We start from the raw sequence: 16,046 nt of genomic DNA on the forward strand, positions 1-16,046 counted from the left end.
GAGGGTGTGTAAGAGCCTGAACAGGAGCTACATCCTTTCTTCAGAGCTGTTAACTTAAATGGTTTCAATGCAGTGGTGAGTGGAAAATCCAGGTATGGCCTTCCTGCTTGCAGAAGTAATATACTTCCTTAGTGTGGTCCCAGTTGGGTGTTCAACACTCCTAGTAAATTTCCACAGCAATTCTTGTGCTGATTAAAGAACAGGATTTATGTTTTTGACAGTTCTTGGCAGGTAGAGTTGTGGTAGTAGTGTGGGAGGTTAGTTCAAATTGATTTATAACAGATACATGGATGGACTCTCTCTGTCATCATCTCCATTATTTCTTATATAATCATTGGAAATGATGTTTCATAAGACAGTGATGACTTCCATTCAACTTCCTATTTATGCTGTCTATTTGTGCTAGTAAAATATCTTATCCATGACCTGGGCAAATGCATGGTTCATGCTTCAGTAGCTCCCCTCAGATCCACTGTGAATTTTCTGTGGCTGATACGTTCTACAGCATTCAGCTTTGATTTGGGGTTCCCTTTAATTGTGGAATAAGGCACTAGCTTGAATTCAAGATTCTTTCCAGAAGTACATTGTATTGTAGCCATTTGCTTCTAATTTTTACTTACATTAACAGCCTCACCTAGGAAACACTTTCCTTTCTTGGACAGAGCACTAAACATTTTGCATATGTATGTGTAGGATCCAGATAACTCTGAATGTTTTGAGGGCCAGTGGTATTTCAAATATATTGAAGTCAGAATGCCTAAGATTTTTGCTCAGGCACAGCATAGGGAAAGGGAGATAATTAAAATGGGTGGGAAGCATTGTTACACATTGAGTTGGACTTTGTTCAAACTGAATTTGGGCCGTTACTTCTGCTGCTAGGGAAGGTGTGTCTTTGAATAAAATGTACTCTACTGAATTTTTCTCCATAAGCTTGATTCTAGAATGGGGTTGTAATGGTGAGTTTTAATGACAGTAGGCAGTGATTTGACAGAAGCACAATGGTTGCGACTTCACTGCAAGATCTGGTAGGTGGGAAGTCTTTCCTAAAAGAAGAGAAACAAAGAAAAGTGCTTTGTGCTCGAAAGTTTTTGCTATTCAAAATGGAAAAGTTTCATGTTCCTGTCAATCAAGACAGGTATGATCAGACAACACGTGACCTTGTGAAGTAAAGAGACAGTGCACTCACTTTGGAAAAATGTATAATACAGTGAAGGAGGTGTGGGGTTGTGAGAGGCATCGCAGAAAAGCTGCTATTTAGAACAAGGTAATAGTCCAAAATTCACTGTACACATTTGTATTAGTTTAAAAATTCATTTTACTTCAAGGTCCTATCATCTTTTCCTTCACTCTTCCTGTCCAGACTTTTTTGGGGTCTTATAGCTGTAGTCCTGTTATTTTATTGATATTGTTTATGAAGCACTTGATGTTTTTTTGTAATGATGCAAGGAAAGTTTGTAATATTTCGAGTTATATAATATGTAATACAGAGCTCAATTTTTCTGTCTGCCACCCTATTGTCTGGTGATGGAGACATTCTTTTACAACTTCCTTTTGGTAAAAAAGCATGGTAATTTAGGAGGAGTTTTGAGAGTCAATTATCACTATGTTAGAGGATGATTTAAAATAGTATTAAGTGGTTGCTGTAGGTCTTATGGTCAAGTATGAAATTATCTATAAAGTATTTCTTTATATGAGCAGATTCAGCAATCTTTTGCAGTAGGGCATCGTCTTTGTAAAAGTAAATATTTCAGAATGAGCTGTAGCTGGCTTCTGGGGGAAGTATATCAAAAGCAGATTAAAATGGTGATATAATTCCTGGATTACATTTCTGCTTTCTTTTCCAAATAGTTGTATAGTTGGGACTCTTCATTTAGACCCTGACAATCCTTGTCTAAGTTAAATCTCTTTTCCCTAAACATCGGTTGTGTTGTACTTTCCAGAGAACAGCAGTTCTCTATGTGTTTCTAGTGTTTGTCACGTACTGGAAAATTCTGGCACTCAGTTCCTTGTCATGATTTCAGTAAGGAGCAGTTACAACTCTTTTGGTTTTCGTGCTGCAGTATTTCCTTTAAGTGTGTGGCTGTATTAGCAGATAAATGTGCCATTGTCCTCTCTGTGGGAGTTCAGGGTGTAGCTCCCGCAGCTGTGGCTGCTCTATTCCATAGTCTTCTCTTTTGTACTGCATTTTAAAATTCACTTCGGTCTGACCTTGGACTTGCTCTTACAACCTGCTTCACATTTCTGTCAGCTCCTTTGTTATACCAGTGACAGACACTTAAGCAGTTTAGTGAAATGATCCAGCTGATGTTGGTGATGGTCCTGTTTCAGGTGTACGGCCGGACAACATGACCTCCAGAGGTCCCTCAGTGATACCTGCAGTTTTAGAGGTGGCTCTGTGTGGCTCTACTCTGCTCACTGTGATAATTGCTTTCATTTAAAATCAAGTTGTTAAGCAACGAAAATAGGAAAACTTGGAGGAGGGAGTGGGGTGGGCAGAAAGGTCAGGCAGTGGAAGTCTCTAAGGGGTGAATTGTCTTGCTGACCAACTGCAAATAGAGAAATAAAGCTTCTGACTCTAGGGAGGTTTGGAAGAGGATTGTGATACAAGCCTGAGACAATAGCCAGTGCTCCTAAAGCTTTTTGGTGGCAAGCTTTTGCCAAAATCTCCCTTAGAAACAGCAGAGCTGGCTGTTCTGTTCCTGTCGCCATCACCATCTTTTCACTTTTGCTAAGCCATTTAACCATGATAAGCCAGCTCTTATTTCCTTCCCCCCCACAATGAATTATTTTTGTCACATCTTGCTCTAAGTGCTTGGTGCAGACTCAGAAATATTCTACAGCTATTGAAGACAAAGCAGTGGGAATGAGCAGCCAGGGATGAGGTGGGAAGAGTGGTACTATGACTCAGTAGCTACATTGATGTAGACATGCACATAACTGCAGCTGCAAAGTAACTGAGACCAGACACAATAATAAGAGCTAGTGTTGTGGTAAATGAGTAGTTATCCCTTTCGTATAAAGTATGTTTTTCTAGCTATATGTTACTGTATGACATTTAAGACCCCATGTGAGAAGAAAATATAGAAAATGACCCTATCTGATGGGAAAGAACACAGATAATTAACATTTTATTTAGTACTTGGCAAAAACTTGGGCTGTACAGAGAGAGAAGGGGGGAAAAAAGGGGGAGAGAGGAGTTCAGAGTTTGAAAATGGTCCCAAAAGCACGATGTGGTGCCTAGGTGTTTCATGGTCTTTCAGCTAGGTGCAGAGGAAGAGACATGGAAAGGAGTCTTCCACATCTGATTTTAGAACATATGACATAAATGTGGAGTTTTATTAATTTCTGTTGCCTGTGCATTTTTCATCTTTGTAACTGTATTGTCTGTTTGGTGTTTTAGAAATACTTGCATTTCCTCTTAGATTGATTGTCTGTCTTTCCCAACTAGAGTTAACATTGGCTTGAAGCTAAGTAGCATCAAAGGACTCCATTCCTTCAAAATCCTTAATGCTGGCACACTGGGTTGCTCTGGCAGGATGTAGCAGTTCATCACATTCTTCTGTATCGTAAGAAAAAGATGTTACAAGCTTTATAGGTCATGTTAGGGCCATGTTAGTGGTGTCCTTTTGGAGAAACTTCTGTTGACTGTTAGCTGGTAAACTGTTTGGCATGCTGCTGTGTGCTTGAACCCTGAGTGTTTCAAGGAGTGCAGAATAGAGCGTGCATCTGGAATTTGTCGAACTGTTCTCTGACAGAAAGGCACCACAGGGAAATCATCTGTCTTAAACAAAAAAAAAAAAGTATGTGCTAATTCTGCTGGAAACTTCCAACCTTAAATTTGTGTAACTAATGTCAGAAAATTCAGGGCAGAAATAGCCACAGACCATTTTAACAAGGCCACAAAATACACCCAGCTGTGGGGGACTTGATGGTGTGCAGAAGAGAGGCAAGCCACAGTGGTGATCCCAGCCTATCACAAGCAAATGATTGGGTCTATGGCTCCACTCTCTCCTCACTCACACTTTGATTCTGAAAGACGTATTTTCCATGGTGGGATGTAACTGAGGGAGCATTATTTCATTGTTGTTCATGTAGTATGGCAGATATTGGGCAGGTGTTCCTGTATTTTTTTTTTTTTTTTTTGTGGTGGTGGTGTTCTTTGGTTTGGGGTTTTTTTGTTTGCTTGTTTGAAGCCTTGCAAGAAGAGATATTTTTGCTGGTTGATATAATCTTGAATGGAGGAATTGTGGAGCCAGTGGTGATTCTGGGGACAGACTTGCACAGCTGGTTTACGAAGCTGTCCCTAGCACATCACTGTCAGGTGGAGGGTAGCAGTAAAACAAGCACATAGCAGGTAGTCCAGCGTGCTCTGTCTTCTGATGACACCAAATCAGGGTGAGCTGCATCCTCCCAGTGTCATGTTCTATATGGCACCTGTAAAACAGGGAAACACTGCTGGAAGTGTGGAGAAGATACTGTGCTGACCGAAGAGTTGTATGAGCTGATACACAACCACACAAGGCACTGAAGATCACTTTAGATAATACTGTTCATTGGATATGAACTGCTTTGTATTGTCATTTTGCAAGTAAACTGTATGTGTTTTGGATGTTTAGTGGAGAGAACTACTACATGGGAAGTTAGAGATTCTACGCATTTATGCCCTATTCTACTGACGCATGTGTTGTTTACTCACAGCCATACATGATGGAGAGAACTTTTATTTTTTAGGTAATTTCTCCACCATCTTTTCAGTTCAAGCCCGGGTTTCTAACATTCTTTGCCGTCACTTCAACCTCATACCCTTTGCAAGTTGACTGGAATTGTCCGCTGTTTTACTGTTGAAGTGATAAACTGAAGTACTGAGTGCTACCAGATGCCGTATTAAGCTTTATGGAACTTTGAAAAACACATTCTTTCATTTTGACAGTGACTCCCTGATACCATTCTGAGTATTGTTCTTCAGCCAGTTTTGTGCCCATTCTGTAATAAGTACTTTAATGTAAATCATGCTTCTGTAGATCGGTTATGAGAACATGTGAAATGATATAAAATAACCTCACTGAAATCAAGCATGTAGGAAATCATCTGCTTCCTCTCTGTCCACAGAATCTGTTCCTGTGCCATTGAAGGAAATTAAATTGGTTTGATAGGATTTTCTTTTTCTTGAGAAATCCATACTGGCTATTAATCATCTTGCTTTTTTCTAGGGGTTTAGAAATAGTTTCCTAGCAGTTCTCGATCTTTTCTACTAGATTTCAGTGAAACAAGTGTAGTGTGTCTCATCCCATTCTTCAGATGAGAGGGCCTACACAGCCCTCTGGCCTTTGATTTTCTGATAGTGTCTTTGCTCTGCTTCCTTGAAGGCTGCTGCCTTATGAGTTCCTAAAGCTAAAATAATGTTTTCTTCTAATTTCCTGAATGCAGACACTTGGCTTGTAGGTATGGTTGGAGTTCTTCTCAGCTGTAGCTTTGCTAAGGTGACTAGAAGGAAACCAGGATGTGCACGTTGAGAAACACTGATAGTTTGGATAGTAAAAGGCAAGCAAGGAGGTCCCTGTAAGTTTTTTCTCTATGTGTATATACATATATATGTGCAAAAAATATGTATATATGTGTATATATATGTATATGAAATGTGTCAGAGTTGCTTCTAGGCTTTTCAGAAGCTTCTAGCATAAATGAGGGGTTTGGGATGAAATGTTTGAAAAGCTGGGGATCTTGTGGGGTAATGTGTTGCATGTAGTTGTCCTGATCCAGTGTCAGGGTAGGTTTTGATACAGTCACAAGAGCGAGATTAAGACACAAATTATGTCAGATGCCATACAAACATTTAAGCTTTATTCCTATAACAGGGCATAATAGTGATAGGACAGAGCAAAGAAGAAGAGAAAAGTCAGAATACCTAAGCAAGCAAATGAATGAGATGCAGCAAGATTAGTTACCACCACTATGAATCCAGAAGTGTCCTGTTGGCTCGGTCTCAGTTCAGGTGATGGGGTCCGTGAAAAGCGTTCGCAGTTCTTTGCTCCAAGCTCTGAGCTGCAAGATCCGCAGAGAGATGATGTCCAATTCCCTGAGAGAAGAGTATTCAGTCCTTTTATTGTCACAGTGCCCATGAAGAGTCTTCCATTTCCACAGAGCTCATTGTCATACACGCCACCCTGTGTTCCTCCATGCGTGCATGCCCAGGTGTTCATGGTGGTTGTGCTATGGCGGGGGGTTGGTGTTGACCTGTGGCATGTTCAACCTCCACACGTCTTCCTCACCCTGATTTTCTCTCCACCTGCAACTTGGTAGGTGCTACGAAGGATATTGTTGTCCTAGCTTCGGGCGGACAATTCATCTCCTTCAGAGTGTACTCCTCCATGGCAAAAGATGCTGAGGCCAGGAAGTGGTAGTGGTGCAGCAGCAATGTTGAGACAAACACAGTCCATGCAACACAGTCTCTTAGAGTAGTATATTGATAGCATACATGTGGTAATTATTGTTTGGTTATTACAGGCAACAGTGATTAATATCATTCTGAGAGTGGCAGTCAGAAAAGGTGACTGTGCTGCCATTTTCCTTGCAACGACGTTGTGTCCATCTCCGGTATCTGAACGTTGTTCAGAGCAACTGTGGGAAAGTACTTTACTCCAGCAGGAGAGAAAGCTGTTCTTATAAAAATGTCAGTGCCAAAAGAACAGTTGCTTGGAAATGTCATTGAGGCTTTGCCAGAGAAGCTACTTGAGCACCATGCCAAGATTTACCGAAAAGGAAGAATGATTGTTCTCCATTTCTCACAGACAAGTTCAAACCTAGAGCCCCTGAGCTAGAAGAAATTGTGTAACAAAGATAACACAATTATGACAAAGGAAAAACAGTTTCTGCTAAGCATATTGATATAAGGGAGGATGACGTGGTATACTTGGACTTCTGAAAGGATTAATGCATTCAGATTACCTTGCTCTACTGGGCAGTGTAGGCATTTTTCCTCTACAGTGTCAGAGTGGTTATCCTAGCAGAGCACACTGTGAGGAGTGCAGAGAAAATAGCAGTTTGAATAAAGTGTATAGGAAAAATTAAATAACAGTTATTTGTGCTTTATAAATCTGTGCTTAGCATCAGAAATAAAAAGTCTTACTAAATTTTAAGAGCAGAGATCTCCCTTCCCAAATTCTGTTTCGTTTATGAACTTGTGTTGTGATATATGGGTGTACAGTACAGTATTGGTGCCTGCACCCCTGCCTTTGAAGATTTTAGAGCAGAATGGACAGGGCAGGATAGTAGTTGAAAGGTAAAATCCTGGAGTTACTTACTTTAGGAAGGCTTCCTGAGCTTTAAGAAAACTTAGTTTGGGTGGGTTTATTTTTCAGGAAGTCTTTATGCACTTTATGCCTGTTTAATTGTGAATTGTAGAGCAGTAATGAGTTGACTCCTGTTTTATTCAGCACACTGCAGTGAGCTCTTGCGCTTATATGCAAGCTCATTCTTACAATAAAAGATTTCTGTAAAGTAGTTTTATGTTGTTTTACATTCTTCTAGCTCCTCAGGTTTTTTTAGTCTTTGTATTAAGAGATCTTGCCGCCCCCCCCCCCCCTTCTAATTTAGTTATCTCTTTAAAATGTTTTTCTGCAGCACTTGGTAAGCAAAGAATCTTTAAGTGGATGCTTCGAATTGCTGGATAAATAGAGGGATAAAACCCATCAATTACGACCTTTTTTCATTTTCCCAGTAGGGTGACAATAAATTAGTCCCTGTAGTGGTTGAATCATAGAACAACATAGATTGTAATGGACTTAATTTATTACATTATATACCCAAAAGTGTGCGTATGTCTGTAAATATGAGGTTTTTAGGATCCCGTCATTTATGTGTCTGTTTGTGGACACATTGATTTCATATCTATAACTGTGGCTGATGATCATCTCTTCAAGCATCTTCTCATCTTGTGAGGAAAGGCAGTTCTGCATCAAATCCTGGTGCATTTAGAGAGCTTGGAATTTTAATAAGGGACACTATAGGTTCATTTCTACAATCAGTTGACAGTTTGAAACCTTGAAATATTTCTGCTCAGTATCCAGTTAAGGGTAGTAGTAGAAGAACTTGTACAAGGAAGGTAAAAAAAGCTTTGAAAGGTTGTTTCATCATTGACTAGCCCTATCTGTGTCATGGGATTATGAGGATTGATTTTTTTCAAGAGGTACTGGAATGGGTATCAGTACTGGATGAGTTGTGCAGCAGTTCGCTGTAGATGTTCTGACAAGAATGATGTTTACAAAAATTGATGAGAAATTGACTTCTGATTTAAATAGGCATTGGTAGCTGGAGAGATAAAGCATCAACATATCATTTTGGCTATAATCAGAAAAATCGCCTATGGGTGATCATCTGACTAAACAAAGGACAGATGTGAAAACCTTCTGTATCAAATTTTGTTTCATATATTTTGATAAAAATTCATGTTTTTCCATATGTTGAAGAGATATAACCTTTCAGTTTACTTTATCTAGAATATCAGATGCATACTTTCAGATAAAGTGTCAGATATTTTTTTGATGATGCCATAGCTAGAATATAAATATTTGTATGTGAAAAATATGTGAAGATCTTTACAAATCACAGAGTTGTCAAATTCTAATTTGAACTATTTTCTATCAATGTAGCTGATGAACAAAAGTACTACTGTAAAAAGTCCCTCAAGTTATACTGATTGTAACTGTCATTCACCAAAGTTTATTTTGAGTTGTATAAATTTGGTTATGAAATGAAATAAAATCACAAATGCATTAAAGAAAATAACAACAATTAATTTTTAACCAATGAATCACACACACACACACCCCACACACACCACACCACACCCCCCCAATCCTCCTGTTTTGACTTTGGTTCTAAAAATTAGCTCTGTAGACCTTGCTAAGCCTTGCTTTCCTGAAGGTAGTATAATGAAAACATAAGAAGTAGAAATTAAAAGATCCTGTTTTAAAAAGGTTTCTCTTAAATCTCTACTCACATGTGGTCAACCTAAAAGCCCTGCTGTCTTGCAGGACTGAATCAAAGGCTTGTATTCTGCTAACCTCCAGATATCATACAACACATTTTAAAAAGTTTAATGCTTAAGAGGTATTCTTGCAAAAGACTGTAGTGAGTATACATGTTAATTTAGCAAAATGGATGGATGTGTTAGAGCAGATTATTAGTGAAGGTTGGAGCAAGTGAAAAACACAATGAAGAAAACAGCTGATAGCTATCGGAGGTTGAGGAACACAGACTAATTGTCTTTTACGGAAATCCATTTGCTTTAAAAATGTTTGCTCATTCTGAGTAGGGTTGGGGCAGAAGGGAATCCCAGAGGGTATGAAGACTGAAAACTTAATTGGATCAGTCAGTTAAAACTAAGGCACTCAAAGCAAGCAAGGGATCATCTAGGATGTGCTGAGAAAAGTCAGACCTCAAAGACTTAGTTAGTTTGACACGTTTTATAGGAAAATAACTCTCATTTTTAAGAGTTGAGCCTCAGAGACATATTGATTCTTTCAGTTGGGAATATGAACAATGTAATGCAGAAAACCTGTCTGGTTTTTCCTGTGAAGTCAAAAAGCCCTGCAAAAAGGATATTGATTAATTTCCTTCCTATAATACCTACAGAATCCCTCTCGTTGGCATAATTTCAGTGTGCTAGAAGTATTTGGTGAATTCATGTCCCGTGGTAGTATGAGACTGGATATGCTGAAGCCGCCAAGTTGTTTTTTTGTATGTCTTCTACTGGCACCTTTCTACTGGCCACTTCTTCAGTGCTCATTCTGTAGCTGTGTAATTATGCTCAAAGGTTGAAGGGGGGAGTGTGTGTGGGTTTTTTTGTTTTGTTTTGTTTTTTAACCAGCACATCAGTTTAATGCAGTATTAACAGCTGTACGAATTGAATTGATAATGCGGCATTCAGTTTAAATTTCATTAAGGAAAAGCAACCAGTGTAGAAAGGCTGTATCTTGTAAACACCACACACATACTCTTCTCTGAGTCAGATTTTAGCATTTTAGGTGTACTGCTTGACACTCAAGCCCAGGTACCAGGCAACTTTGATCTCATGCACATGGTGATGAATAAAGGTTTTTTGCCACTGTCTTAGATAAGTCGATGTGGAAGCAGGGGTCACAGAAAACAGACTAATTTCTCATGGGTTGAAAAACTGGCTGAAATCCTGTAATTCTCAATTACTTGTCGACACTAGGGAAGGATTCATGCAAGAGATCTCATTTGGCTTAATGGTGGAAGAGAGTAAGTTTGCCATGTTTGCTGGTACTGTTAAACTGGAAGGAACTGCTGGCATGTTGGGAAAACTGGATTATCATTAATAACATCCTTGACAACCTGGATTGCAAAAAGACTGAAAGAAATCAAGTCCTTTAGCTGTTAAAGGATTTCACCAGACTGTGGGTACCTCTAGGCTGGCTTTATTAACAACTCACAGCTGGGCCATCACCTCAGAGAGTGGCAACAGCTAAACAAAAAGCGCCCTCTCTATAGATGATCTAACATACAATCAGAGTCTTTGGGGATTTTCAAGGAACTTTCAGCTTTTAATTCATCATCAGTTTCAAAAGTCCATTGTATTCCACAGTTTTGTCTAGTTCTTATCATGCTGTTCTAATTCCTCTTCGGACACCCGTGTTCACTGATGCAGTCTTTGGTCATCATTGTTACTTATCTTCTGAACAATCTTCATCGTAATTCACTTCTAGACTTCTGAGAAAAGACTCAAAATGTTCTGTTTAACAAACTTAATCTATGTCTAGCTTCTTCATTACTTAGCCTTTCTAAGTTACTTAAACTGTCAGTAGACGGTTCCTAGAGCACCTGTGCGTACTGCATTGAACTGTCAATGTTGTTCCTAGAGCACGTGCTCTATTAATTAAACCTTTAAAACAATATCTATTTATTAATTATTCCTGCTATTAATAATATCCTAAGAGAAAAGAGTTTTCTAAAGCTTGTTCCTTTTACATAGCACGAGGAAAAGTCTTCAAATAGTTATGACATAAAGGACAAGAATACTTTATTTCAGCTGCATATAGGAAAGAGGCAATAGGTTAATGTTGCAACAAGATATACAGCATAGAACAAAGCTTTTAAAGATAAAGGGTGATTAAATATGGTAATAGATCGCATAGGAGAACTGCTTCATTGTTTAAATCTTTAAGAACAGATAGGGCAAATGCTTATCATGATTGATTAAAACATATCTACCTTGCAGGTATACTAGACAGCCTCTTGAATTCTCTTTTGGTCTTGCTTGCTGTTGCTGTTTGTGTTTTATTTGTTTGCAATTTTACAATTGAAAGAAGAAATGTCTGAAAAAAACCCCACCACACTCTTCGAAATGTTCTCAACTCACCCAAGTAGCTCATCTTTTAATTCTTTACCCATTCAATTCTTCACAAAGGAAAGACAAAAGAAAGTACGCCTTTATAACCTACTTAAGTGTTCTTCGTGAAAGGAGCATAAATACTGAAAGTCAATTATTCTTTCTTTGCAGGTTACGGGATGACAGAATTAGGATAGAAAGGATGGAAAACCTCCATTTTGAATACAGCCATGCTTTCCAGCTGATCACGAATTTTTATGCAAAAGAAGTGCCTGATACTGCAGGTATGTAATATAGATTTTTATGTGAAAGAAGTGCCTGACATTACAGGTCTTTCATTCAGAATGTTTTTGATGCATGCATCCTGTTAGCTTTTAGATAGATAAGGAATACATGTGGGTGCATCCCATCAGGTCTCACGGACTTTCCTACGTTCACTTTGTTTAAGTGTTCCCAAACTTGGTCCTCCTCTGTTAGTGAGAAGTCTTCATTGCTCCAGAATTTCTCATTGGTCTGAGAGGCCTTGGATTCCTCAAGGCATAGTTACCAGTAAAGACCAAGACAAAGAAGGCATTGAGTTCCACAGTCTCTTCCATGTCCTTTGTCACAGGATCTGCTGCCCCGTTCAGCAGTGGGCCCACACTTTCCCTTGTCTTGATGATGTACTTGTAGAAGCTCTTGTTGTCCTTTCAGACCTTGCCAGTCTCAGCTCCAGGTGGGCTTTTGTTTTCCTAATCTCATCCCTGCAAGCTCTAACAACGTCTCTATATTCTTCCTGGGTCACTTGTCCCTGCTTCCACCTCTCATATTCCTCCTTTTTAATATCTGAGTTCATCAGGAGCATCTTGTTCATCCATGCAGGCCTTCTGCCACTTTGCTTAATTTTCTGCACGTTGGAAGAAGTGAACCTTGCAAGTGAACATTGTTTAAATAGAAATGGATACAGCATCCCTTTTCTTCATAGTTGAAGATGTGTGTTTGAACAGATGTAAATTCACACATATATAACAACTGAGGGAAATCACTCAACATCTGAAATATTTCTTCAAGTCCTTGTGTGTGTTAACGCTCTAAGAACAGAAAATCAGCTTTTAAAAACATCTCTGAAAAAACTTAATAGGGTTTTAAAAAAATGCTATTTTATGTTGAGATATCATGGAGTGAATTTTCCTATAGTTGCAACTTGAAGAGGGACTGTGGAAGTGCACTGTTTAAAAACATCAAATATGAATAGCTGTCTTACAAAGATGGAACCATATTCAGACTGGCTAAGGCAGATAAATCATCAGCACATGTGCCAAGGCCTGTCCATTACTTTTAACTTGCACAGATGTTGCCTGCAGTGGTGGAGATTTCCGAATTCAGTTATTAGTTTGGATTAGTCAGAAGTTAGTAATTTTTATGAATAAAAGCCTATGGAGTCAAACGCTTTATGTTTCATAATTATTATAATGTCTACATGCTTTGGAACCATAAGTGTTATTTTGGAGCCTCACTTTATGTTGATTTATAGATATCATGGAAGGCTGTACATATATTACAGATTTCTATTTGATTAAATTGAAAAACAAAATATGCTTTTTCTAAAATACATAAGTAGTAAACAGTGTTTTAACAAGAAAATAACTCTTTTTTAGATCCTCAAAAACTATCTGTAATTGTAAGCTTGGATAAGCCTGTTATTTGTTCTCTGGCAGCAGTAATTGCATACCTCAAAGAATTTAATTTGGAAAGGATCCTTTACAATCCAAGGTAAGTTGCCTTATATAAACCTCCAATTCAACCACCAATACATGTACCACTGTTATAAGTTTTAGCAGACATTCACTTCAATGTAATTAACCCACCTGCTAGACTGATAAACATAGTCTTTGTAAAATTATACCTTACATTTAAGCTCCTAATCAGAACTGAAAGAATCAAGTGTTTTCTTTTTTTGTGGTGTTTCATGAAAATCTTTAAGAAGTATGTTTGTCTAGACATTACTATCAGTAATGTAAATGAACATGAACTGCTGCCAGGTGTTACTGAAAACAAACAAGGTGCAAAAACTAGTAGATACTATAGAGTGGAAATTCTAACTTTGTTAATCACTATCAGTGATCATACCTCAACCTCAGTTTTATTTTTTGAACAAAATTTGGAGCTTTTTTTGGAGGTTTTTTTTTTTTTAAATTAATGCTTTGTAGTTGTTTTATTTTGCCAGAGGTGTGTAAACAATTATCTCTTTCTATAGCTCTGGAAGCAGGTATAAATGCTAATATGTTGTAATGTTTAGACAGTACTCAAAAGGTATGTTCGAGCTGGCGAATCTAGTTATCAGTTATAAAGAACAGGCATTTAACACATCCTGGCTTTCTGAAAAATCCCTTGAGTTGGCTCAGTAGTAACCAGGAGTGGGGGAACAGTCCTGTAAAAAGTTGTTAGTGGACCATCACCATTTGTGCAACATTACTACAAAAACATACAGGCATGGAAATAATCTTGTCTTCCATTAAGTAGTCCCAACACTTAGGTTTATTAGATATGCTCAGATGAGTACTCAAAATTTGTAAGAGGATTATGCAGGTGGAATCAAATGAAAATGGAAAGATATTGCCACTCAAGCATATTTTCGTACTGTCTTGCACAAGTATAAAAGATTGCTATGCTACCTGGCTTACATTTGAAAATATCACTGAGGCCTATTAAATGCTTTATTAAAATAGCTTTATCTGCCATGGATCCTGTGCAGAATGTTCTTTTGGTTGTTTCAGTATTCCACTATCCTGTAAGTAGGCAGGATTTAACAAAGTAATTCTGACTGGAAACTTAGAAATATGTCATGTCAGTTGTAGATCACTCACATGTATGAGATTCTTAAAGTTTCAACCCTTACTCTGAAGGGCTCCATAAATTACCAGGTTTTTTTTTTAAATGCAGCTGCATTTGAAAAATTGACTGCAGATGTCAGCTTTAAACATTTTTCAGTATCTATTAAAATATTTGTAAATTATATGTAGATTTTGGAATGGATTTTCTTCCTTAAGTTAACCTTTCCTTTGTTGAGTACTATTAAAATGTTTAAAAAAAGTTTGCTGAGCTTATAGGCCTCATGTGGAAAGAATTTCTGTGGCATCTTCTAAGCCATCTTCCCTGCTTCATCCATCAAGAAGTATTCTGATCTGTGATTCTCATCCACTTAGTTGGCTTTTTAGTTACTTGGGTGGTTGGAGATATCTTGTTGTAAAAGTTTCTGAAGAAAGTGAACTCCAACGAAATGCCATTTCATGTCACACTTGTAGATCACTATTGTGCCTGTGCCCTATGTTCAAGCACATAAGGTAAATGCTCTTTCAGATGGGGGAAGTACAAAATCCATCTTTTATGTAGAAGTAATTCAGGCTTATCTAGCAGCAGCCTGTCACATTTGTAATAGATGCATCTTAAATAATTACAGACTGGGAAGGAAAAGCACTAAATCTTAGTGTTGACATTTGTCTGTTGAAGGTTGCTCTAGTGGATTTTATGTGAATGTATGAGCATCTGAGTGGAAAGGTAATGAACTATTTGATATCTTGGTGATACACTAATGTCCTGGTTCAGCTAGGATAGGGTTAAGTTTCCCCAGCAGAGAAGGGGGAAGGGATCTCCAGCCGGGTTATTCATACCATGCTGAGTCAGGTCCGAGCACGGGAACTTTTTTCCTTGTGGCTTTGGTGGCGGGGAGCTCACGGCGGGCTTGTTCCGTAACCATTGCAGTATTTCTCTGTATATCTTTTGTCTTGTTCACTGTTATTGCTGTTTATTGTTGCTATCATTGCTACTGTTGTTGTTCAGATTGCTTATTACACTGTTGTATTAAATTTCTTCTTAATTTAACCCGGGGTTTGTGCCTCACTGCCAGCCTGACCGGCTGAGGGTGGAGGAGGGACAACGGCAACGTGGTCTCTGGTCCCGGCAGGGCTTAAACCAACACAACTATGAAGAAATAAAATACATTACTTGAGATAACTTTGTTCCTGTGTTTAGGAGCTTAGATTCTGCTGTGTTTATTTCTAAAGCCTTTACTACTTTGACTACCTGCTACTGAATTCTACTTGCTGGTTTAAGCAGGTCACATATATTTAAATAGTGAGCCAAATACTGAGACAATCTCAACTTCAGTATTTTTCCAAATGCCAGCGAAATACTATCTAATTACTGAAAAGGGAAAGCCTTTTAAGTGAAGGGTGTCAGGCTCATGGATCTTCTGTGATTCTGCAGGAAATAGAGAAGAAATACTTCCCTTGCACTGTCAAGCAACTTTAAATTCCTAGAATTCAGGTCAGTGAGCATATACTGATGAGTCAGAGAGCATGAACATTAAGAGTTGTGAGATAGTTTTCATTTATTAATGTGACACAGATCTGGATGAAAAAGACTTATTTTATAGGAAGAATTACGACAAAAAATTTCCTTACACCTTTGTATCTTCTTTGGTACAGGGTTTTGGTCTCAGCTGAAAAAAAATTTCAGCTCAATGTAATAATGAGTCATGAAACATCACATAAGTGATAAAGGTTTCTTATTAGTTGGGGGGAAACAAGTTTTGTTTTAATATTTAGATGAAACTTTTGGATCTGCTTTTTAGATCCTAAGGAAAGCAAAATACAGAAAAGGAGAAAGGATTCTTGCCCCACAGCAGGACCTTGGATATGACTAGACTTCATTGGAG

At 38.2% G+C, this 16,046-nt stretch overlaps 1 protein-coding gene across 1 annotated transcript in view; it reads left to right on the plus strand.

Annotated features, from left to right (window-relative positions):
• Nucleotides 1–16,046, plus strand: part of MSH3 (mutS homolog 3) — a 124,649-nt gene that overhangs the window by 33,501 nt on the left and 75,102 nt on the right. The window contains exons 9-10 of the mRNA XM_074931461.1: nt 11,522–11,634; nt 12,988–13,102. Of these exons, the coding sequence (XP_074787562.1) occupies nt 11,522–11,634; nt 12,988–13,102 (228 nt within the window). The remainder of the gene's footprint in view (nt 1–11,521; nt 11,635–12,987; nt 13,103–16,046) is intronic.

The sequence above is a fragment of the Athene noctua genome, chromosome Z, assembly GCF_965140245.1.
Source record: "Athene noctua chromosome Z, bAthNoc1.hap1.1, whole genome shotgun sequence".
In the NCBI taxonomy this organism is placed as follows: domain Eukaryota; kingdom Metazoa; phylum Chordata; class Aves; order Strigiformes; family Strigidae; genus Athene; species Athene noctua.